General features: G+C 44.2%; 1 protein-coding gene across 15 annotated transcripts in view; it reads left to right on the forward strand.

The window, feature by feature from the left end:
• Nucleotides 1-24268, forward strand: part of LOC110500384 (dynactin subunit 1) — a 28239-nt gene extending 3971 nt beyond the window's left edge. For 2 of the 15 annotated variants that reach the window (XM_021577725.3, XM_090214449.1), the window contains exons 2-31: nucleotides 331-585; nucleotides 1655-1739; nucleotides 2064-2095; nucleotides 2274-2291; nucleotides 2969-2992; nucleotides 4188-4358; nucleotides 4677-4700; nucleotides 5086-5283; nucleotides 5497-5701; nucleotides 9708-9786; nucleotides 9931-10090; nucleotides 13030-13134; nucleotides 13482-13673; nucleotides 13903-14019; nucleotides 14220-14372; nucleotides 14505-14671; nucleotides 15956-16124; nucleotides 16457-16525; nucleotides 16700-16821; nucleotides 16902-16992; nucleotides 17163-17324; nucleotides 18008-18139; nucleotides 18316-18441; nucleotides 18626-18768; nucleotides 19124-19290; nucleotides 22145-22275; nucleotides 22572-22770; nucleotides 22888-22961; nucleotides 23068-23157; nucleotides 23255-24268. In XM_021577725.3, the coding sequence (XP_021433400.2) occupies nucleotides 358-585; nucleotides 1655-1739; nucleotides 2064-2095; nucleotides 2274-2291; nucleotides 2969-2992; nucleotides 4188-4358; nucleotides 4677-4700; nucleotides 5086-5283; nucleotides 5497-5701; nucleotides 9708-9786; nucleotides 9931-10090; nucleotides 13030-13134; nucleotides 13482-13673; nucleotides 13903-14019; nucleotides 14220-14372; nucleotides 14505-14671; nucleotides 15956-16124; nucleotides 16457-16525; nucleotides 16700-16821; nucleotides 16902-16992; nucleotides 17163-17324; nucleotides 18008-18139; nucleotides 18316-18441; nucleotides 18626-18768; nucleotides 19124-19290; nucleotides 22145-22275; nucleotides 22572-22770; nucleotides 22888-22961; nucleotides 23068-23157; nucleotides 23255-23392 (3771 nt within the window). In that variant the 5' untranslated portion in view covers nucleotides 331-357 and the 3' untranslated portion in view covers nucleotides 23393-24268. Of the gene's footprint in view, nucleotides 1-330; nucleotides 586-1654; nucleotides 1740-2063; nucleotides 2096-2209; nucleotides 2292-2968; nucleotides 2993-3429; nucleotides 3484-4187; nucleotides 4359-4676; nucleotides 4701-5085; nucleotides 5284-5496; nucleotides 5702-9707; nucleotides 9787-9930; nucleotides 10091-13029; nucleotides 13135-13481; nucleotides 13674-13902; nucleotides 14020-14219; nucleotides 14373-14504; nucleotides 14672-15955; nucleotides 16125-16456; nucleotides 16526-16699; nucleotides 16822-16901; nucleotides 16993-17162; nucleotides 17325-18007; nucleotides 18140-18315; nucleotides 18442-18625; nucleotides 18769-19123; nucleotides 19291-22144; nucleotides 22276-22571; nucleotides 22771-22887; nucleotides 22962-23067; nucleotides 23158-23254 lie in introns of all 15 variants that reach the window. The other 13 variants (XM_090214455.1, XM_090214450.1, XM_036957803.2 and 10 more) reach the window with 8 other exon arrangements.
• The last annotated feature ends 7 nt before the right edge of the window (nucleotides 24269-24275 follow it).

Consider the following 24275-nt stretch of genomic DNA (forward strand, 5'->3'; position numbering starts at 1 on the left):
AGGTACTGATCCAGACTCCTTGCAGAGAAGAAACTAATGTCCTTGGGCGTGGTGCAGTGTTGGTGCAGCGAGTCTGGGTAGCCAGGCAATTAATGGGGCATTGAGTTGATGGCATATCCATTCCCCCTCAACAACTATTATTCACTTAAATGACACATTTCATGGTTTAAAGTCTTAATGATAACAAAATCAAAGTGTTCTTACTGACCACTTACAGTGGCTCAGTGTACAACAACAGTCCTTGCTCTCTGTCCCTCCAGCAACCATTAGTGGACTCTGCTCCACCCTCTAATGACCCGCTGTGTTCCCCTCTTTCTCCTCCCTCCCCAGCTCTTCAGCAGCCCCCTCCTGAGCAAGATGAGTGCAGACGGGGGCGGCAAGCCTGCCAAGGTGGGCTCGGTGGTGGAGGTGATCGGTAAGGGTCAGCGTGGCACGGTGGCTTACGTGGGCGCCACGCTCTTCGCCACTGGTAAGTGGGTGGGCGTGATCCTGGACGAGCCCAAGGGCAAGAACGACGGCACGGTCCAGGGGAAGAGATACTTTCAGTGTGATGAGAACTGTGGTATCTTTGTGCGCCAGTCCCAGGTAAGCTAAGTTTACACGTCACACAATATAGACATTTCATACAGTGCATTCAGGAAAGTATTCAGTCCCCTTGACTTTTTCCACATTTTGTTACGTTACAGCCTTATTCTAAAATGGATTTAAATTGTTTGTCCTCATCAATCTACTCACAATACCCAATAATGACAAAGCGAAAAATAGTTTTTTTAGAACTGTCATCAAATTTATTAAAAATTAAAAACAGAAATCCCTTATTTATATAAGTATTCAGACCCTTTGCTATGAGACTTGAAATTGAGCTCAGGTGCATCCTGTTTCCATTGGTCATCCTTGATATGTTTCTACAACTTGGAGTCCAGCTGTAGTACATTCAATTGATTGGACATTGAGGTACACACCTGTCTATATGGTCCCACCCTTGACAGTGCAGGAAACCTGGCACCACCCCTACGTGAAACATGGTGGTGGCAGCATCATGCTGTGGGTATGTTTTTTAGCGGCAGGGTCTAGGAGACTAGTCAGAGATCCAGTACAGATGAAAACCTTCTCCAGAGCGATCAGGACCTCAAACTGGGGCAAAGGTTCACAGCCAAGACAATGTAGGAGTTGCATCGGGACAAGTCTCTATATGTCCTTGAGTGACCCAGCCAGAGCCTGGACTTGAACCCGATCAAACATCTCTGGAGAGACCTGAAAATAGCTGTGCTGCGACGCTCCCCAACCAACCTGACAGAGCTTCTGCAGAGAAGACTGGGAGAAACTGCCCAAATACAGGTGTGCCAAGCTTGTAGCATCATACCCAAGAAGACATGTGGCTGTAATTGCTGCCAAAGGTGTTTCATCAAAGTAGAAAAAATAGAAAAAGTAACAAATAATTAAACAGCAGGGTTCTGAATACTTTCCGAATGCACTGTATGCACTCCAATGCAGATGCACGCACTCACACATAAGGGGAAGAGAAGATATTTGATGACGAGACATTCATTTTAGTGGGCATAAACTACTTGCATTGGAACAATAGTATTCACAAACACACACTCTGTGGTGGACTGACGTATTGAGCATCTCTCTCCCTCTTTATCTTTGTCAGATCCAGCTAGTGGAAGATGGATCCAGTGCCACCTCCCCAGACACCCCAGAGGCGGCCACTGCCAAGTTCCTGCCCAAGCAGAAAGGTGAGCTGGATAACAAAGCTTTTATACTGTCATTTAGGCCTCCTACAGGGTCTGGACCCATGCTCATACAGCGTCTCAGAGCAGGAGTGTGATCTAGGATCAGTTTTGCCTTTTCAAACGATTATTAGTAAGATTACATGGACAGAGGGGACCTGATCCTAGATCAGCACTCGTACATAGACTGTGAATACTGACCCTGGTGCTCCTCGTATGCTCCACTCATAAGACTACACTGTAAAACTTTACATTGATGATACCAAAAAATATTTATAAGTAGTTTATAAACTACAATGAGTTTGAGATAAATCTTTTTTTTCCCCCCAGACATTCCTGAGACTCCGAAATCAGTCAAACAGGTGCAGTAACAATACAGACAATATATGGGTTGTTTTAGAATTATTTGTGCCCTTGTGCTGATTTATACCCCGTCCCTCTCTTCTTCCCCTCCCTCCCATTTCTCCTTTTTCAAGTGATTGTCTTCCCTTTCCCCTACTTCTCTCTCTCCCTCTCCTTTCCCCCCGAATACCGTTACAGATGCCCATTCCCAAGAAGGTATAGATATTTAAACTGTGCTCATCTGCCTTGCCATGGTGCTTGCTTGTCACGTTTTCTTTTCCAACACTTTTTTAATTTAGAATTTGTCTATTCTGGGTTATATTTTTGCTCAACAGTAATATATTTTCTGTAGTTTGTCTTTCGGCAGTTTATACCTCAACTGTTTTACATGGACATTTTGTGTGCTCATTTTTTTCCCCTTTGATTTCTTGAGACATTTGGGAGCATGATTTCACATTTTTGGGCTGTTACGCACATATTTTAGATTGTATTTTTTGGTTAACCTTTCTGAGACAAGTGTATGCTTGCTTGCATTGTGATTGTGTTCGTGTTTGTGCCTGCACATCACTTGGGTTTTGAATTTGAACTAATTTGATATACTTTTAAAAATCAACTTCACCCACTAATCTATTACAGTATGTCTTCAGATTTTGAACACAGTAGTTATGGTCAGTACATACTTGCATAAAGACTTACGTGGTTAATCCAGTAACACACAGTAGTAATCCTGCCTGTAGAGTGATATCTGTGTGTGTAGACTAATCTTAACCCTGTGTATTTCTGCTCCTCTCGTACTGCTAATTGCTGCCCTCGCGTCCTCTGCTGGGCCTATGTATGTCTATCTGTGTATGTGTCCTCTATCCTCTCCTCCGCCTCTACCCACCCTCTTCCAGTTCGTAACCCGCCGTAGTACCAAGGTGAGCCTTTGAACATCAGACAGAGGCATTCAGTGAGGTAACAGGGGTACTAAGAGGGAAGAGTTCACCTGTCTGTCATTTTGTGTATCACATGAAATGAAACATGGGTTATAGCTCTTAGGTATGGATGTTGTAGGAATGTAACAGATTAGGAATGCAGAAGGTCATCTACAGTCTATAAATTATGTTCAGATTGCGATATTCCTACTACAGTGTACATCATATAGGTCTAATCTGATAGTAGCCAATAATTAACATGCAGTATTTCACACACACTACATGGAGTGTGTGTATGTGTAACCGCATCGGACGAACTATAGAATGTGGGTGTAGTAGTGTGTAAAGTTGATATGTAGAGAATGCCCACAGGAAGAGAGATCACAGCAGCAGACAGTTCTTCGAGCCCTAACAGTCTACTTTATCACACACAACAACAGTTGAACACTCCTGATCGCCTCTCCTCCTCCAGCTCCCTCCCCTCCCTCCTCATGGTACGTTCCAGGCCTCAAACCACCCCCTCCCCCATGGAGAGACCAACTCACATCCTGGAGGGGTGAACTCTGGTCCTTCTGGTCATTGGTCAAAGGTCAAAATCCCTACAATAACTGGAATGACTACAGCGTGTATATAGTTTGTTTTTCAACCAAGTCCCCACAAAAGGGAAACAGTAACTTGCTGTTGTAGTTTAGCAACCATCTACGACCAGAGTTCACCTTTTTCCATATAGTTCAGTTAACCTGTGCCAGTTCCTTCAAGGACAGTTGATACTTTTTAGTGTAGGCCAGATCAGTACTGTAAGGGGAGACTTATATGGCACTGGGTGTGGCATTCTATCACCTGTGTGCCAGGTGTGTTGACTCACTATGACCGGTTCACTTTACCATGGGTTGACCTTAGTTCACCTGGGTTTGTTTGTCTGTTCTTAGCCTGCGTGCCAGTCTGTTTCTGCTCTCTTGCCAACTCCTTATGAGCAAATAACAGCAAATGTATCTAGGACCAGGCTATGTACCTGTGTTCTGGGTGGCAGTCTGTTTCCTATATGATCACTGGGATTAACAGGTAATGGTACTGTCTCACGGATGTTGTTTTCTCTTTTACATGCGTTTTACTTTTCTCGATTCCTTCCTGTTCTCTCCCCTTTCTCTTTCTATCTTTTCTCCATCTCTCCCTGCCCCCCTACTCTTCCCCTCTCCAGACCCCCCGAGTCTTAGCCACCCCGGCCTCTGGTCTGTCCAGCTCTCTTTCCAGGGAGGATGTCAGTGAGGGCAGCCTGTCTTCCAAGGGTGCACTGGGGGCTCCCGTTGTCCCCCTGCCCAGCGGCACCCCCACCACGCCCGGTGCTCCTCCCCCTGCCACCCCTAGCAAGGTCAGTCCACAACCCACCCTAGCCAATCAGATCATTAGCTAAGGTAGTGTACACCAATTCTGGTTCTGTGTGTGTACTGTGTGTAGGCTTTTGTTCTAGCACAGCAAGGAAACACCATAGTCAAATAGTCATTATGACTTTGATAAGTTGATGGATGTTTTTAGTGCTGGGCTGGAACAAAAGCCTGCCTTAACTGAAGCTCTCCAGAACCAGAGTTGGGGACCACTAATCTAAGGCCAAGGTATCACCTCAATCCATTGTTTCCTCATTTGTCATATCATCTGTTGACTGTTCTATTCATGTTGCCATTGTAAACAGGCTGAGCCTCCCGTAGCGAAGCAGGTAGGGTAACATTACCTGGACGCATGCGTAGATCTGGCCTGGGCATGTTGTTTGACTGAGTTCACAGGGTGTTTCAGAAGAGTGCTTTTCCTCAACCTCACTACTACTGCACTTCCCCAATGTGCCCACAGAGGGCAGAGTTGCCATCTTTAGTTTCATGTCAGTGGAACGATGGTCCTTGGTGGTGGGAGCATGTATTTGAGCTATGTGGAGGTTTTATATGCGGGTGCTTTAGACTCCAGTCACTCTGTGAGATGTCAACTATCCCCTCTCTCGTTGTTAAAATGCCTTTCCCAATTGACCACACATCAACATGAAGTGATTCTCTGTGTGCACCTCCCTCTTGCCTCTCTCTTTCCACTTCTTTATTCCGTTCTTCCCCCAGGAGGAGGAGTCTCTGCGAGGTCAGGTGAAGGATCTAGAGGAGAAGCTGGAGACCCTGAAGATGAAGCGGGCAGAGGACAAGGTCAAGCTGAAGGAGCTGGAGAAGTACAAGATCCAGCTGGAGCAGCTGCAGGAATGGAAGAGCAAGATGCAGGAGCAGCAGGCCGACCTGCAGAAACAACTCAAGGAGGCCAAGAAGGTAACAAGTAATAGTACCCACCATAGAAATGAATAAATCACGTTGATGTCTCTTTATGGGTACCTATCCACTTTCCCTATTAGATAAACATTTTCAATGAACAGTAAAACTTGATATTCTATTTGGCAGAAATTCTTATTTTTCTTATAGGGTAACTGATGTAATTGTCTTGTATGTGAAGTGAGATTACTGATGTCAACTCTCGTCATTCAGGATGCTCGGGAGGCCCTGGAGTCTAAGGACCGCTACATGGAGGAGATGTCAGACACGGCGGACGCCATCGAGATGGCCACACTGGACAAGGAGATGGCCGAGGAGCGGTCGGAGAGCTTGCAGGTGGAGGTGGAGTCACTGAAGGAGAAGGTGGAGGAGCTCACCATGGACCTGGAGATCATCAAACACGAGGTCGAGGAGAAAGGTCAGAGTTCACTTTACAGGGTGGTAGTGTTAATTGATTGGTAGCATGTTGACCTACTCTTAAGGGGGAAATAAAGTTGTTTGGATTGAATGGACCTTATGGCTAATGTTACCAAATTTGGAAGTAATACAATTCTGATTGTGAGGTTGAGGAGAAAGGTCAGAGGTCACTAGTAGTGTGTTAGTGTGTACAATTGCTAAATTTATGGCGTTTCCCTCTTCCTGGAGCTTAATGTCAATCCCTTTTTACTACAGGGATTATTGAGTAGCTACTCAAATGTATTTTTATTTTTTTCCTAAGAAACAAATCATTTTTGTCATTTTTAAATCATATTTGTCACATGCACTGAATACAACACAGTGAAATGCTTACTTACAAGCCCTTAACCAAGTTTTAAGAAAATACCCTCCAAAAAGTAAGAGATAAGAATAACAAATAATTAAAGAGTAGCGGTAAATAACAATGGCGGGGAAATATACAGGGGGTACCGGTACAGAGTCAATGTGCTGGGGCACTGGTGTCAAGGTAATTGAGGTAATATGTACAGTAGGTAGAGTTATTAAAGTGACTATGCATAGATAATAACAGAGTAGCAGCAGTGTGGGGGGGGGGGGGGGGGGCAATGCAAATAGTCTGGGTATCCATTCGATTTAGCTGTTCAGGAGTCTAATGGCTTGGGGGTAGAAGCTGTTTAGAAGCTTCTTGGACCTAGACTTGGCACTCCGGTACCGCTTGCCATGCGGTAGCAGAGAGAACAGTCTATAACTAGGGTGGCTGGAGTCTTTTTGACAATTTTTAGGGCCTTCCTCTGACACCGCCTGGTATAGAGGTCCTGGATGGCAGGAAGCTTGGTCCAGTTATGTACTGGGCCGTTCGCACTACCCTCTGTAGTGCCTTGCAGTTGGAGACCGAGCAGTTGCCATACCAGGGAGTGATGCAACCCGTCCGGATGCCCTCGATGGTGCAGCTGTAGAACCTTTTGAGGACCCATGCCAAATATTTTTAGTCTCCTGAGGGGGAATAGGTTTTGTTGTGCCCTCTTCACAACTTTCTTGGTGTGCTTGGACCATGTTATTTTGTTGATGTGGATGGCAAGGAACTTGAAGCTCTCAACCTGCTCCATTACAGCCTCGTCGTTGAGAATGGGGGAGTGCTCGGTCCTCCTTTTCCTGTAGTCCACAATCATCTCCTTTGTCTTGGTCACGTTGAGGGAGAGGTTGTTGTCCTTGCATCACACAGTCAGGCCTCTGATTTCCTCCCTATAGGCTGTCTCATCGTTGTCGGTGATCAGGCCTACCACTGTTGTAATCAGCAAACTTAATGATGGTGTTGGATTCGTGCCTAGCGGTGCAATCATGAGTGAACAGGGAGTATAGGAGGGGACCTTGCACGCACCCCTGAGGGCCCCCGTGTTGAGGATCAGCGTGGCGGATGTGTTGTTACCTACCCTTACCACTTGAGGGTGGCCCGTCAGGAAGTCCAGGATCCAATTGCAGAGGGTGGTGTTTAACTTCTTGAGCCTACTTGAGACGCAGATGTCTCAACTAGGCACCTGGAAATGCAAATGCGCTACGCTAAATGTACTCGTTAAAACTCAAACGTTCATCAAAATACACATGCAGGGTATAGAATTAAAGCTACACTCGTTGTGAATCTAGCCAACAAGTCAGATTTTTAAAATGCTTTTCGGCGAAAGCATGAGAAGCTATTATCTGATAGCATGCAACACCCCAAAATGCCTGAATGCGACGTAAACAAAATATTTAGCGTAGCCGGCGCTACACAAAACGCAGAAATAAAATATAAAACATTCATTACCTTTGACGAGCTTCTTTCTTGGCACTCCTATATGCCCCATAAACATCACTATTGGGTCTTTTTTTCGATTAAATCGGTCCATATATACCCAAAATAGCCATCTATGGAAGCTGTGTAATTCAGAAAAAAACATTGTTTTAAAACGCAGCGTCATTTTTTAAAATTAAAAAAGTCGACGATAAACTTTCACAAAACACTTCGAAATACTTTTGTAATCCAACTTTAGGTATTAGTAAACGTTTATAATCTATCAAAATGATCACGGGGCGATGTGTATTCAATAGCTCCTCGTCTTCAAATCAATGGCCGAAAATGTGCACTTCAAAACATCCTGGCGGAGACCGGAAGAAATGGAATCCAGTTAGTTGGATTTACCAACAAAAAACTCCCCGGATAATGACGACAATGGCGACATCGTGTGGAATCTGTAGGAATTGCATGCAGGTCCATAATTAATTTTGTGCCCTTTTAACAATCCATGAAAGTGACGCATGGATATTATTTTTAGCTTTCAGTGAGCAGTTTTTCTTGCGCTTTTCGATGAAACACACAATCTGTTATAGTCACAGCCGTGATTTAACCAGTTTTAGAAACTTCAGAGTGTTTTCTATCCACACATACTAATCATATGCATATACTATATTCCTGGCATGAGTAGCAGGACGCTGAAAAGTTGCGCGATTTTTAACAGAATGTTTGAAAAAGGAGGGGGTAGGCTTAACAGGATTTATCCCAGGGTCCTTAGCTTAGTGATGAGTTTTGAGGGCACTATGGTGTTGAACGCTGAGCTGTTGTCAATGAATAGTATTCTCACATAGGTGTTCCTTTTGTCCATGTGTGAAAGGGCAGTGTGGAGTACAATAGAGATGGCATCATCTGTGGATCTGTTGGAATGCAAATTGGAGTGGGTCTAGGGTTTCTGGTGTATTTCATGGCTACAGACGTGAGTGCTAAGGGTTGGTAGTCATTTAGGCAGGTTACCTTAGTGTTCTTGGGCACAGGAACTATGGTGGTCTCCTTGAAACATGTTGGTATTACAGACTCAGACAGGGAGAGGTTGAAAATGTCAGTGAAGACACTTGCCAGTTGGTCAGCGCATGCTCGGAGTACACGTCCTGGTAATCTGTCTGGCCCTGCGGCCTTGTGATTAAGACCTTTAAACAGGTCAACATCCACATCGGCTGCGGAGAGCGTGATCACACAGTCGTCAGGAACAGCTGATGCTCTCATGCATGTTTCAGTGTTACTTGCCTCGAAGCGAGCATAGAAGTAATTGAGCTAATCTGGTAGTCTTGTGTCACTGGGCAGCTCTCGGCTGTGCTTCCCTTTTGTAGTCTGTAATGGTTTGCAAGCCCTGCTACATCCAACGAGCGTCGGCGCCAGTGTAGTACGATTCGATCTTAGTCCTGTATTGACGATTTGCCTGTTTGATGGTTCGTTGGAGGGCATAGCGGGATTTCTTATAAGTACCGCTCCTGAAAGCGGTAGCTCTCCATGACTTCTGGTTGGGGCATGTACGTAAAACCACTGTGGGGATTACGTCCTCGATGCACTTATTGATAAAGCCAGTGACTGATGTGGTGTACTCCTCAATGCTATCGGAAGAATCCCGGAACATATTCCAGTCTGTGCTAGCAAAACAGTCCGGTAGTTTAGTATCTGCTTCATCTGACCACTTTTTTATTGACCAAGTCACTGGTGCTTCCTGTTTTTAATTTTTGCGTGTAAGCAGGAATCAGGAGGATAGAATTATGGTTAGATTTGCCAAATGGAGGGCAGGGAGAGCTTTGTATGCGTCTGTGTGTGGAGTAAAGGTGGTCTTGAATTTTTTTCCCCCTCTTGTTGCACATTTAACATGCTGATAGAAATGAGGTAAAATGTATTTAAGTTTCCCTGCATCAAAGTCCCCAGCCACTAGGAGCGCCGCCTCTAGATGAGCGTTTTCCTCTTTGCTTATGGCGGTATACAGTTCATTGAGTGCGGTTTTAGTGCCAGCATTGGTCTGTGGTGGTATGTAGACAGCTACGAACAATACATAGTGTGGTCTACAGCTTATCATGAGATACTTTACCTGAGGTGAGCAAAACCTTGAGACTTCCTTAGACAAACAAAGTAGCTATTCTTTAAGAGGATTTATCCAGTATTGCTTGGCAAGTTGAGACATAACCTAACTGCATTTCTTCACCAGGTTCTGATGGAGCTGCCTCCAGTTACCATGTCAAGCAGCTGGAGGAGCAGAACAGCAGACTGAAAGAGGCTCTGGTCAGGTGAGTGTGTTTAAAAAACAAACAAACACCCATCTCCCTTGAACATGCGTTTTACTCCAGGATTCATTTTAATGTGTGTCCAGAAAACCAACCCATAATTTTTTCCTTTGGTTTGAGCTTTAACATAACTATCTCTCCTCCCAGGATGCGTGACCTGTCTTCCTCTGAGAAGCAGGAGCATGTGAAGCTCCAGAAGCAGATGGAGAAGAAGAATGGAGAGCTGGAGACTCTGAGGACCCAGAAGGAGAAGCTACAGGAGGAGATGAAGCAGGCTGAGGCCACCATTGATGAGCTGAAGGAGCAGGTTAGTCAGCCAGTTTATTTATATTTTAGTACCAGTCAAACATTTGGACACCTCAGTCCAGGGTTTTTCTTTTCTTTTTACCATTGTCTACATTGTAGAATAATAGTCAAGGCATCAAAACTACAAAATAACACATGGAATCATGTTGTAACCAAAAAAGGGATAAACAAATCAAAATGTATTTTTATATTTGAGATTCTTCAAAGTAGCCACCGTTTGCCTTGATGACGGCTTTGCACACTCTTGGCATTCTCTCAACCAGCTTCATAAGGTAGTCTCCTGGAATGCATTTCAATTAACAGGTGTGCCTTGTAAGCGGTTCATTTGTGGAATTTCTTTCCTTAATGCGTATGAGCCAATCAGTTGTGTTGTGACAAGGTAGAGGTGGTATACAAAAGATAACCCCATTTGGTAAAAGACCAAGTCCATATTATGGCAGAAACAGCTGAAGTAAGCAAAGAGAAAGGACAGTTTATCATTACTTTAAGACAGGAAGCTCAGTCGATCCGGAAAATGTCAAGAACTTTGAAAGATTCTTCAAGTGCAGTCGCAAAAACTATAATGAAACTGGCTTTCATAAGGACCGTCACAGGAATGGAAGACCCAGAGCTGTTTTTTTGGGTGCTATTTAATGAAGCTGCCAGTTGAGGACTTGTGAGGTGTCTGTTTCTCAAACTAGACACTAATGCACTTGTTCTCTTGCTCAGTTGTGCACCGGGGCCTCCCACTCTATTCTGGTTAGAGACAGTTTGCGCTGTTCTGTGAAGGGAGTAGTACACAGCGTTGTACGAGATCTTCAGTTTCTTGGCCATTTCTCGCATGGAATAGCCTTCATTTCTCAGAACAAGAATAGACTAACGAGTTTCATAAGAAAGGTCTTTATTTCTGGCCATTTTGAGCCTGTAATCGAGCCCACAAATGCTGATGCTCCAGATACTTAACTAGTCTAAAGAAGGCCAGTTTTATTGCTTCTTTAATCAGAACAGTTTTCAGCTGTGCTAACATAATTGCAAAAGGGTTTTCTAATGATCAATTAGTCTTTTAAAATGATAAACTTGGATTAGCTAACACAACGTGCCATTCGAACACAGGAGTGATGGTTGCTGGTAAGGGGCCTCTTTACGCCTATGTAGGTATTCCATAAGAAATCTGCCGTTTCCAGCTACAATAGTAATTTACAACATTGTTAATGTCTACACTATATTTCTGTTATATTTTATGTTATTTTAATGGACAACAAATGTGCTTTTCTTTCAAAAACAAGGGAATTTCAAAGTGACCCAAATTTTTGAGTGTGTGTGTGCATTCGGAAAGTATTCAGACCTCTATACCTTCTCCACATTTTGTTATGTTACAGCCTTAAAATGTATTAAATTGTTTTCTCTCTCAATCTACACACAGTACCCCATAATGAAAAACAGGTTTAGATATTTTTGCAAATGTATAAAAAAATGTACTGATATCACATTTAAATAAGTGTCCTTTACTCAGTATTTTGTTGAAGCATTTTTAGCAGCGATTACAGCCTTGAGTCTTCTCGGGTATGACGCTACAAGTTTCTCCCATTCTTCTATGCAGATCCTCTCAAGTGGCAGGGTAGCCTAGTGGTTAGAGCGTTGGACTAGTAACCGGAAGGTTGCAAGTTCAAATCCCCGAGCTGACAAGGTACGAATCTGTTGTTCTGACCCTGAACAGGCAGTAACCCACTCTTCCTAGGCCTTCATTGAAAATAAGAATTTGTTCTTAACCTAGTCTAGTTAAATAAAAGTTAAAAAAAACTCTGTCAGGTTGGATGGGGAGTGTCGCTGCACAGCTATTTTCAGGTCTCTCCAGAGATGTTTGATAGGGTTCAAGTCCAGGCTCTGGCTGGGCCACTCAAGGACATTCAGAGAATTGTCCCGAAGACACGTTGTCTTGGCTGTGTGAAGGTCCTGCTCCATCGTTCATCTGTCCTTGCCGCTGAAAAACATCCCCACAACATGATGCTGCTTCACCGTACAGATTGTCCAGGTTTCCTTGGTATTCAGGCCAAATAAATCTTGTTTGGCAAACTCCAACCGGGCTGTGGATTCTGAGCAGTGGATTCTGTCTGGCCACTCTACTGATTTTCGAAGTGCTGCAGAGATGGTTGTCCCACTGAGGAATTCTAGAACTCTGTCAGAGTGACCATCGGGTTCTTGGTCACCTCCCTGACAAAGGCCCTTCTCCCCCTGCTGAGCTGAGTGGTCAGCTCTAGGAAGAGTTTGGTGTTTTCAAACATCTTCCATTTAAGAATGTTGGCGGCCACTGTGGGACTTTCAATGCTGCAGAATTGTTTTGGTACCCTTCCACAAATCTGTGCCTCGAGACAATCCTGTCTCGGAGCTCTATGGACAATTCCTTTGACCTCATGGCTTAGTTTTTGCTCTGACATGCGCTGTCAACAGTGGGATCTCCAAATCATGTCCAATGAATTTACCCAATCAAGTTGTAGAAACATTTCAAGGATGACCATTGGAAACAGGATACACCTGAGCTACATTTCTAGTCTCATAGCAAACGGTCTGAATACTTAAATACTGAATACTTAAATAAGGTATTTCTCTTTTTAAATGTTTTATATGTTTGCCAACATTTCTAAAAACCTATTTTCACCTTGTGATTATGTGGTATTGTGTGTAGATTGAGGAAAATTTTTTATTTAATCAATTTTAGGATAAAGCTGTAACATAAAATATGGAAAAGGTCAACGGGTCTGAATACTTTCCCGAATGCACTGTATACTACTTGAGGTGATGAAGCAGATTGAGGTTACCTAATGATCTCCATGAACAACATAGGAAGTTTTTCTATGCTAGTGTCACTTCGGATTACTCTCATCTGTATGTGTATTATTATTTTTTTGTATATGCCTAGGTTGCTTTTAAGAGCTTTGCAACATACGTATTTGTGTGTCCTAGGTTGATGCTGCTCTCGGGGCAGAGGAGATGGTGGAGACTCTGACTGAGAGGAATCTGGACCTGGAGGAGAAAGTACGAGAGCTCAGAGAGACTGTCACAGACCTGGTGAGTTCAAATCAATACTCCTGTCAACCCTGTTACCTTAATATCAATGTCAACCCTGTTACCTTAATATCAATGTCAACCCTGTTACCTTAATATCAAGGTCAACCCTGTTACTTTGTATGGTTTGAGTAGTCAGTGATTTGAGTTCACACACCCATACCAACTCTGTTGGTATGTTTTGAATAACCAACTCTGTCAACGCTATGCCCCTGATGTGCACACACTATATTGGTAAGGACACTGTTTTAGAGACCGAGATGATACACCCCTTTGTGTTTGAACCCTGTCCACTCAATACTCCCCACACCACCACATAAGACACCTCTAACACCTCTGACCCATTCCAGGAAGCGATAAACGAGATGAATGACGAGCTGCAGGAGAACAGCAGGGAGACGGAGATGGAGCTGAGGGAGCAGCTGGACCTGAACGGGGCTAGGGTGAGAGAGGCCCAGAAGAGGGTGGAGGCCGCTCAGGAGACGGTGGCTGACTATCAGCAGACCATCAACAAGTATCGCGAGCTCACCACCAGCCTACAGGTATAGAGTTTGAATTCATTGTTTCGGTGTAGTGTCATACAACATGCAATCGGGAGAAGGACACTTAACACTATCGTTGTTAATAGTTTAAAAAACGATTCTGTGAACTTCTTTGTCTCAGTCAGGGTTTTACTGACATCCTGAATACATCAGCCTTTAGGCAAAATGGGAAAGGTCTTGTTAGCTGACTGGTTTATTTTGGTTATTTGTATATGAATTGTGTGTGTAGGATACCAACAGGGAGCTGACCATTGCTCAGAATGCCAATGCAGAGCAGGTCCAACAGCCTCCTGCTGAGCTGTTTGACTTCAAGATCAAGTTTGCTGAGACCAAAGCCTACGCCAAGGTAAGAACGTGTGCCACACACATACAGTTTAGTGCAGTGGTTCCTTTACAGGGACCACCAGATCACTGTTTTTTAATTTATTTTTTACATCAAATATTTATCAGTGAGGCCAATAAAGGCCTATTATTGCAGGATGTGTGAGATTCTACCATTACAACAACATATAACATGTTTATCCTGTTCACGTGTGTCTTCCCCAGGCCATCGAGATGGAGCTGAGAAAGATGGAGGTGGGCCAGGCCAACAGACAGGTGTCTCTCCTCACCTCCTTCATGCCCGACTCCTTCCTGCGTCATGGAGGAGACCACGACTGTATTCTGGTGCTCTTGCTCATACCAAGACTAATTTGCAAGGTATTGTGTGTGTCTGTGTGTTCCAGTTGATTAGTATTACAAGCTCAGAATTTGACGAGGAATGTGTGTGAGTATTTAAGGTTCTTACTGTGTGTGAGTGTGCCTAATGTGTGTGTTCCTCCCTCTCTGTAGGCTGAGTTGATCAGCAAGCAGGCCCAAGAGAAGTTTGATCTGAATGGTAACCCAGTGGAGAGGACTGGGATGAAGATGAGAGGACCACCTGGAGAACAACTCAGCTTTGCCTCTGGACTGGTGTATTCTCTAACCCTGCTACAGGCCACGCTGCACAAATATGAACAGTAAGGAGGATAGAATTAAGCAATATGGTCAATATACCACGGCAAAACGGAGTGCCTGGATACAGCCCTTAGCTGTGGTATATTGGTCATATACCACAAACTCCAGAGGTGCCTTATTGCTATTATCAACAGGTTACCAATGTAATTAGAGCAGTACAAATATTTTTTTGGTCATACCTGTGGAATACCTGTGGTCTGATATACCACGGCTGTCAGCCAATCAGCATTCAGGGCTCGAACCACCCAGTTTATAATCTCACTTATACCTCTAAGATAGTAACAGCATATTGAAGTTGTTGCTTTGTCTCTCTCGCCTGCCTGATCACACTTGTTTTCCAATAGTGTACATCTAATGATAATCGAGCAAGGGGAAATCAAGGAGTGCCATGTTCTTTAAAGAGCGAATGCCCCTAAAAAAAGCAACTTCTTGTTTTGAAAATGGCCTATGTAGCATCTATGAGTCAGAAACATTTATTCTAGTGTAAAAAGGGACTACAACGTGTAAATAAGAACGTTTTGGTCATGAAGTCGGCCTCGTCCAAAACAGATTTTCAAGATGATAGGAAAAAAGGGCATGTCACGGAATGAAGGGTAACGTAACAGTTTGTCTTGGGTTGGGTTTATTTCAATCCTGCACACAGCTGGCAGCACCCAAGTAAGTATTAATTTGGAGTGCAGCTGCACACGGCCCGATCTTAATGTCCATGGTCAATTTGGTTTGACATTCGATATCCCCATGGGGGTAGTTGGGGACCATCAGTAAATTACACAATATTGGACAATATATTAAAAAGTTGATAGCTCCAAATTTCAATGACTTATAAACCTCAAACCAACTATGCATTGTAGAAATGCGTATACAAATATTAATAGCATTTAATGAGAACTAAAAGATGTGTAACATTTACATTGTGTTAATTTATTTACGATCCATAACTAGCCACAGAGATAGGCTATCCAATGCCAAACCAACTTTACCACGGTTGCACACCAGCCAGCTGAAACTAATTGGTGAGAAAAGTTGACTAGCACTAGCTAGCCTAGGCGACTTCAAGACACAAGACCTGGTAAGTTATCTAAATGGGTGAATGACTAACTTTGTACTGTTTTGGCAGAGTGAATGGACAAACGCTTGCCACGTGCGAACACACACGAGAGACCCACATTAAATCCCCCCCCAAGACATCTCTTGTTTGGCTCCAGTCATGGCCACTTAATTTCTTACTGAAAACGAGGCCAAATCAGGAAGTTCATACATTTCCTTTTCTCTCCCCTTTCCCTCAGATCTCTGAACTGCTGCAGTGTGGAGGTGTATAAGCGGATGGGGACTCTCTACTCAGAGATGAGTGTCCATGAGCGTTCCCTAGACTTCTTTATAGACCTGCTGCACAAAGACCAGCTGGATGAGACTGTACACGTGGAGCCTCTCACCAAGGCCATCAAGTACTACCAGGTAGGCAATACACACTTCATACACACCCTGAACACTCGCAACAGAGAACACACACTTCACACACAAACTCTTGTTGACACTCAATATATAACACACAATTGACCGCACATGCTTGTACACTCTTGAGAAAGCGCTAGGACCAAGACGTACTATTGCTTCACCATACCATTATTTGGCAGCTCTTGACAGAGAACACTCCACACGCTCTGTCCTCTCAATTGTGCTCATTCTCTCAACTCACAAACCCTAGCAATGACATACTATCAAGTTAATCAATGCTATGAGTAAGGCCTTGTAAGCCACTCATTGACTAATCTGTTTTTATTTTGCAGCAACTGTACAGCATCCACCTGGCTGATCAGACTGAAGATTGCACTGTGCAACTGGCTGATCACATCAAGGTACAACCATCCTTCATCAACAAAAGCGCTATTACATTTTATTATACAATTGCTAGAAAGACTATATTTAAAAAAATAAAATACCCTTGTAGCCTATTACAAACATATCTTCCATAAAATCAGTTATAACACTGAACCGAATTTGACCTCTGACCTTTGAACTCTGACCTCCAGTTCATCCAGAGTGCATTGGACTGTATGGGTGCAGAGGTGGTGCGTCTCAGGGCCTTCCTGCAGCCGGGGCAAGAGGGGGCTGACCTGAACATCCTGCTGAAGGACCTAGACACATCCTGCAGGTCGAATACAATACTTAATATGTAATTTCTATGTAGATCAATTTATCTCAATTTATATTTTTGTTATTTACCCCCTGCAGCGACATCAAACAGTTCTGCAAGAAGATCAGACGCAGGATGCCAGGGACCGACGTGCCAGGGGTGCCCGCCGCTCTGGCCTTTGGCGCACCGGTATGTACCAAGTGCTATGCTTAGGTCTTATGTTTAGGTTGGAGAGTTTTAGCCCTGGGCCAAGTGTTTACAGTAGCTCATAAAGTACAGTAATGCAACTCAACTTTGCATTTGTGGAACCGGGACTACTGCATGAGAATTTGACTGACAGTTCTGTGGACCAATGGCAGGTGTCGGAGACTCTAACGGACTGCAGGCGTCAGCTGACTCGGGTGGTTGCCGTGCTACAGGAGGTAGCTGCGGCGGGGGCGCAGATGGTCGCCCCTCTAGGAGAACAGGAGGGGCTCAACACCCTCAAACTGGAGGACGTGGCCTTCAAGGCTGTTGAACAGGTACTGTGACCATATACTGAATGTAGATTGAGCATAGACTGATCATTGCATATTTGCGATTGACTACATTGCAGTTGGATTGCACGGAATCATTGATCTAATATTAAAAATCCCCTTGAGGGACTCCTTAGTGGCGCATCGGTCTAAGGCAATGCATTGCAGATCTGAGGTGCCACTACAGTCTAGGGTTTGATCCGTGACCAGGAGCCCCATAGGGCGGCGCACAATTGGCCCAGCGTCGTCCAGATTAGGAGATCGTTTGGCCGGGGGACTTTCCTTGTCTCATTGCGCTCTAGCGACTCCTTGTGGCGGTCCGGGCTCCTGCAGCCTGACTTCAGTCGTCAGTCGAAAGGTGTTTCCTCTGGCACATTGGAGCGGCTGGCTTCCTGGTTAAGGGAACAGTGTGTGAAGAAGCAGCGTGGCTCGGCGGGTCATGTTTTGGTGGACCTTCGCCTTTCCCGAGCTGGTTGGCGAGTTGCAGCCATGAGACAAGATCGTAGCTACCAATTGTGTATCACGAAATTGGAGAGAAATGGCGTGAATTTACAATAAAAATAATAACAATAATAAACAGAAAATATCACCTTACATCCCGAAGAACTACTTTGTGATCAAGAGTAGTGATTCTGTCTTGCTCAAACTGACCCCTTCAAACACTCTGACTGTCTCTCCCTCCTCTCCAGGTGTATGGGTCCCATGGCCTGAATCCCCATGAGTGTCTGCGTCAGTCCTGCAGCTCTGTCATCTCCACCATGAACAAGATGGCTACCGCCATGCAGGAGGGAGAGTATGACGCCGAGCGACCACAGGGAAAGGTATGTACGGGACTAGGGCTGGGGGGACACTAGGCGGGAGGTATGGCAGGAGACTGAATTTCTTCAAATTTTCTAGCCTTTTCAAAACTAAGAACACTACGTCTGTAGCACATTTTCCCCTCGTTTAATTGACACTCACAGTTCATCCCCTTCCTGTCTCCCCCACCCCTGCATAGACACCCCCGGTAGAGGCTCGTGCAGTGGCCCTCAGGGCAGAGATCACTGACGCAGAGGGTCTGGGAGTCAAACTGGAGGACAGAGACACTGTCATCAAGGAGCTCAAGAAGTCCCTGAAGATCAAAGTACGGACATGTCTCTCCTTTCTCTCTCGCACACACACAAAGATACACACGGTTATTCTCATCCTTGCACTTTTTCTTATACACACATTTTTCCCTCGCATGCACTCACCATCTCTCACATTAACACCCGCACACTCTCACTCTCTCCATCTCTCTCTTCCACCTTCCTGTCTCTCTAACCCAGGGAGAGGAGTTGAGTGAGGCCCACGTCCGTCTCAGCCTGCTAGAGAAGAAGCTGGATACGTCCACTAAAGATGCAGACGAACGTGTGGAGAAGATCCAGACCAAACTGGATGAGACCCTCGCCCTGCTCAAGAAGAAAGAGAAGTAGGACTGGGGAACACGGCGGCTGTGGGACTATTAAGGAAGGAAGGAGGATGTTATAGAATCAGGACACTTCTGTCTGTGTATAGTTGTGTGCAAAGCATTTAGCTTTCTCCTATCCCAGTGCCTTTCAGATCAACATATGGGAGACGTAAGAGAGGAGTAGGGGTGAAGATGGTAGATAGTCTGTTTGGTGGAGAGATGGCATGTTTTCACTTAATATAAGTGTTTTTGCATCGTTGCCTGCTGTAGCCAGGAGAGGACATTAATTTTAATTCACATAGTGAATGTATTACATTGATCAAGTATTTGTGTATAACCTACGTTTTTTTTTTCTCACTCTCCCTCCCCAACCCAGGGAGTTTGAGGAAACCATGGACGCCCTGCAGGCAGACATCGACCAGCTGGAGGCAGAGAAAGCAGAGCTGAAGCAGCGTCTCTCCAACCAGTCAAAGGTGACCATTGAGGGCCTCAGGGCCCCGCCTGCCTCTGGCATCGCATCCATCGTCTCAGGAACCGCCGGAGGTGAGTCTCATGAGTCTTTTGATACCTCACACGCCTTTATACCTATATAACACACCTTATACCTCACATTATACCATCACTCATATTCTGATGAAGCTGTTTCAGAAGATTGACATGTAAAAAGCCATGTGGGGTTTGGACGAAATCAACTTTAGTCGTGAGTTTGTACTTAGAAAATCGCCCGATAGACAATATTATCGCCTCCTAGCGGCCACCCCAAAAATGTCAAATACTAATGTACATGTTTTTTTTTTAAAGACAGTGAGCTCGCATGCTACGGGAGGGACAGGGTTACCATGACATTGACAAAGCAAATTATTGAAGCTAAATATTTTCCAGTAGCCTGCCCTGTTCCATTTGGGTGGAGCTGTGGCACGAAAGAGGTGTGTAGGCCTGTCTGGGGGGATATGCATCTTTCCCTTTTCAAGACAATTCGATACGTATCTCAATACATTGGCTCAGAAACGTTACATGAGCGATGCGATTGGTTTGATTAGAGGAAGGGATCGATGCGGTACAATCCGGTGCATTAACATTTGTTGCATACACACAAGCTTTCCGTTCTAAATGAAAATCTTCTGCTGATGGAGATCATGAGCTGGATCTGTCTGATGTGATATGTGTGTGTATGGTGTATGTAGGCACCTGAGCTAAGCCATAAGGGAAACTTACCACCTCACTATCACACGGAACCCAAACCGGCTGCGCGCCATCGTGCATACATTTATTTTGCCCCCCCACACCAAACGCTATCACAACACGCAGGTTAAAATATCAAAACAAACTCTGAACCAATTATATTAATTTGAGGACAGGTCGAAAAAGCATTAAACATTTATGGCAATTTAGCTAGCTAGCTTGCAGTTGCTAAAATGCACAAGGTCCTTTACTCCGACAATTAATCCACACATAAAACGGTCAACCGAATAGTTTCTAGTCATATCTCCTCCTTCTAGGCCTTTTCTTCTCTTGACTTTATATTGCGATTGGCAACTTTCATAAATTAGGTGCATTACCGCCACCGACCTCGTTCAGTCACCCATGTGGGTGACTAATAGAAGAACTATCAAAAGCATATGCATGACCATGGTAGCAATTGACAGGGAACACTTTGGAAATGAGGAAATGATCCGACCAAAGGTGAGGACGCAATAGTTGTTCGACCTGATACAAGACTGTTGATTTTATGTACATTTTACATTTACTGTACTTTTCACAACATTTTGTAAATGTCGAAATCTGAAAATACCCGTGTTACATCCAGTAACAATACGAATATTCATTTAAATTTTTTGAAGTAGTGCAAGATAAGAAAAACACGATTGCAAGGTTTTGAGCGAGCGGTGTAAGGTTTTGAGCGAGCGGTGTAATTGGTGTCTTCAAGTGGCCATACACCTCTCCCAGACTGTGCAGAGTTACTATGTAATTTCCATGGACTTTTATGACTCCAGGAAATAGTCTTCAACTACCAGGTGCTTTTTTTTGAGCTCGTAGCTTTGCCATTTAGGAATTGAAGCAAGCACGCTTGTTTGGAACACAGCCCTGCGTCCCCACCCATCACACACATTACTGTTGCTGTTTACGCTAGCCAAAAAAAAACGGTCCATTTATAAATTACAATCTGGGTCAGGTAGGCATCATTTGATAGCTGGTTGTATTGCCAACATGGCTAGCTAAGTTCTAAAATATGATCTTAGTGTTAGGTTTTCAAAAGGCACTTCAGACAAAAATATTGTAATTTTGGTGTGCATAGAATGGAGTCATGAGTGCATTCAAATGTTGATCGAACAGAGCGATCATAATCGTTGATAGTGTAAAATGACATGAGTTTTCAAATATGGGAATGTAGAGTGCACATTTGGACTCATGGGCGTGTGTGGTTTGCTTGTATGACGTCAAAGCGGTATTTATTGTCGTTGTTAACGTCTCATCTTTCAGAACGCATCAACTCTTCTCGATTTACAGCATTTCCCTCACTCAGACAGCAAATGTGCAAAAGTAGCCCAATTAGCGGGAGGGAGGGGGAGGTGTTTTATCATGCGCGGTGCTCTAGTTTATAACGGCGCTGTGAAGCAGAGAACCTGAGCTCTGACGTCATGTATAGCATGTTACTGTACAGCGAATGTCAATGACAATCTGCCATTTCAACCCGTATAAGGCATTGAGGGTGAATGGAAAGGAATACTGCTTTTATGATATTTCAGATATTTCAGTTAGTAGGATAAGGGTCTCTCATGCATAATGTCTGTCTTATAATGCTTTGCTCAACTGTAGCCAAAGGTTTGTTCAAATTTGTTCTTTCATTTATACCTCAGGCCTACCATGTTTTTTAGGCAAATAAAACGCTACTTTCTGAGAGAGATCACGAAATAGCGCGGTGGGAGAAATCCAGTATGCATTAAACTGAAAGAGTGCCTTAATAGGCCAAGTCATATTCATATCAAATGGGGAGAAAATTAGGCTTTTAAATCAGTGTCCACTATAAAAATGTACTTTGTTTATTGGCCCAGATCAGCTGACATTCGAGAGAGAAAAAAAACAAACATTTTGCGCTGCTTTGGTGAAACTCTTAGCTCTGTCTACGTTGTTCTCTTGCATTCTGTAAATATAACATTCTCTGAATTCTCTGCTGGCTTTGCCTGACTCTGCTTTTTACTGTGTGGCCACAGTCAAGCTGAAATAGGCTTGGTATCGTCTGTCACATCACCATCGATAGAGGATACTATCATAATATTATCCAATCCTAAAGCCATGTGATTAGGGTTTATAATCTGCTAAATATGTTCCGACTGTTTTAATTTACAAATGTCTTACCCCTCCCTATTCCTCCACCCCCTCCCTTCCTCCTCTCCAGCGGGTGTTGCCCCAGCAGCAGGGGGCCTGTCTGGGCCGATGCAGGTGGTGGACTCCCCTCTCCTCCGTCAGCAGGTGGAGACCCAGAGACTGGGCATCAAACACCTGAAGAATGAGAACAACAGACTGAAGGTCAGAACACTGCAGGGAACTGACTTGTGTGTGTCACTTTTAGTGCCATCTCTATTGTCCTAATCAAAATATGGATTCATTCTTTCTCTTGTTACCAGTAACGAGAACTGTATTTTTGCAGATCATTTAAGTCTGTGTTGTATGCTTCTCTTGATGTAGTTCACTGAAGTCTATTTACCATGGAACGTATATTCACTAGTTGTCCATTTTAATGTATGCATGTATGTTTGACTGTAGTTGGCTCTGTGTTGATGACTGTGGCTCTGTCGATAACTCTGTATATCGCTCTCCTCCAGGCAGAGAAGATGAGAGCCCAGTTAGCCTCCCTCCCTCCCCTCCACGTCCCCAAGCTTCCTTTGAGAGAGGCCTCCACCTCTCCCCCTGCTGAGGGGCCTCTCCACGGGGCTCTCTACAGGAAGACAGACCAGCTCCTGGGGACCCTGCTCAAGATGAGTGCCGCCGTTAAGGTGGTCGACATCACCGGGAAGACTCCAGGTGGGAGGGATGTGGGTGTGTGAAGGGTTTTGTGAGTGTGTAGCGTAGTTGTTTTTCAGTACGTGTGTATTTGAGTTAGATAAAATCTCATATGTACCGTCTCTTTCTCCCCTACAGTGAGTGCGAGTGCTCAGCTCCTGGACCAGACAGCTCGACTGCAGTCTCTGAGTGACGCTCTGGACAAACTGAAGGTGACCTGAATTTATATGATCAACCCTAGTATTTCTCTATACCACAGACAGATTTTGTCCACCTATCTCTCTGTCTATCATGGAAATGGACACATCTCTCTCTCAGGGTGAAGTGTCAGAGCATGTGGTTTCTCAGCAGCCTGGGGCGAAGGTCTCCTCTGACTTTGCCACCTTCCCCATTTCCTCCTTCGTCAAGGTAAAACACACATCGTAGGCACTCAAATAAATACCTGGTTTAGGCATAAGACTGTATTTGTTGTCCTTTGACCTGTTCTTCTCTCTTGTCCTCTCAGGCCAAGGAGGAGAAGCAGGGGGGTACGGTGTTCATAGGGCGCGTGGCCATCCCATGTGCCAAGGGCCAGGAGCAGGTGCACCGTCTTGTCCTATCACAGCAGCACCTGCAGCAAGTGCACCGCCTCCTCATGACCTAAGATGCCATCCCATTGGCCTGCGTCCACAAGTGATAGCAAGCTCCTCCAATCAGATGCAAAAAATGTTTTCAGTTCCAGTCCATTTCCTATTGTTCATCAGATTCTCTCAGGACACGGTTACACTACACCACCTGGTCAAAAGGTATTACCGATCTATGCCAAAGAGACACACAAGTGTTCTCGTCTAGTTATAATACAGAGTAATTGTTATTCTTTACCAACACGTTCTACATGATTGTCAGAAGTCTTTTTAAAACGACTTGACTCGTAAATGTTGCATCTCTAGAATTGATTTAAAAGTATGGAGAAACAAACAAAATGTATGCACACCAAGCGAGATGGAGCAGAAATTGGTTAATGGCATATGGCACAATTATTCATGCATTGCACTTTTTTTTTGTACTGTGGTGATTATTTAAATCTACACCTGTGTAAACCAGCAGTCGGGACCAAGCAAATTCACCACTGAAATAAATGCCATTTAGCCACGTTAATGTGTGATTCCCGTTTGAGATAGACTAATGTATTCTAAATCAGGGTGTCCAGGCACTCTGACAATGAAGTTCCAATTCAGACACCTTTAACTTATGTTGAGATGGGACGCTAATTTGACATGCCTACAGCAACCAGGTTTCACAAAGTGTTAGTCATTCAACTATGGTCTATCATATGTACCGGTGTCATTATGGTAGATGAATGCAAGTATGTCTGGGTGGAAAAGACATGAATTGTAAATGCTGAATAGTTAACTTTCAGCACTAGCCACATCCTAATCTCAAAAGCCATTATACTGTATAACGTGTTCATTGTGGACTGAGTGATTATCCATCTGTCCTGTATCCAAAAACAGACCAATAAAGTTCTTACCTAACAAAATTTATTA

The sequence above is a fragment of the Oncorhynchus mykiss genome, chromosome 21, assembly GCF_057628025.1.
Source record: "Oncorhynchus mykiss isolate SJ-2025 chromosome 21, ASM5762802v1, whole genome shotgun sequence".
In the NCBI taxonomy this organism is placed as follows: Eukaryota; Metazoa; Chordata; class Actinopteri; order Salmoniformes; family Salmonidae; genus Oncorhynchus; species Oncorhynchus mykiss.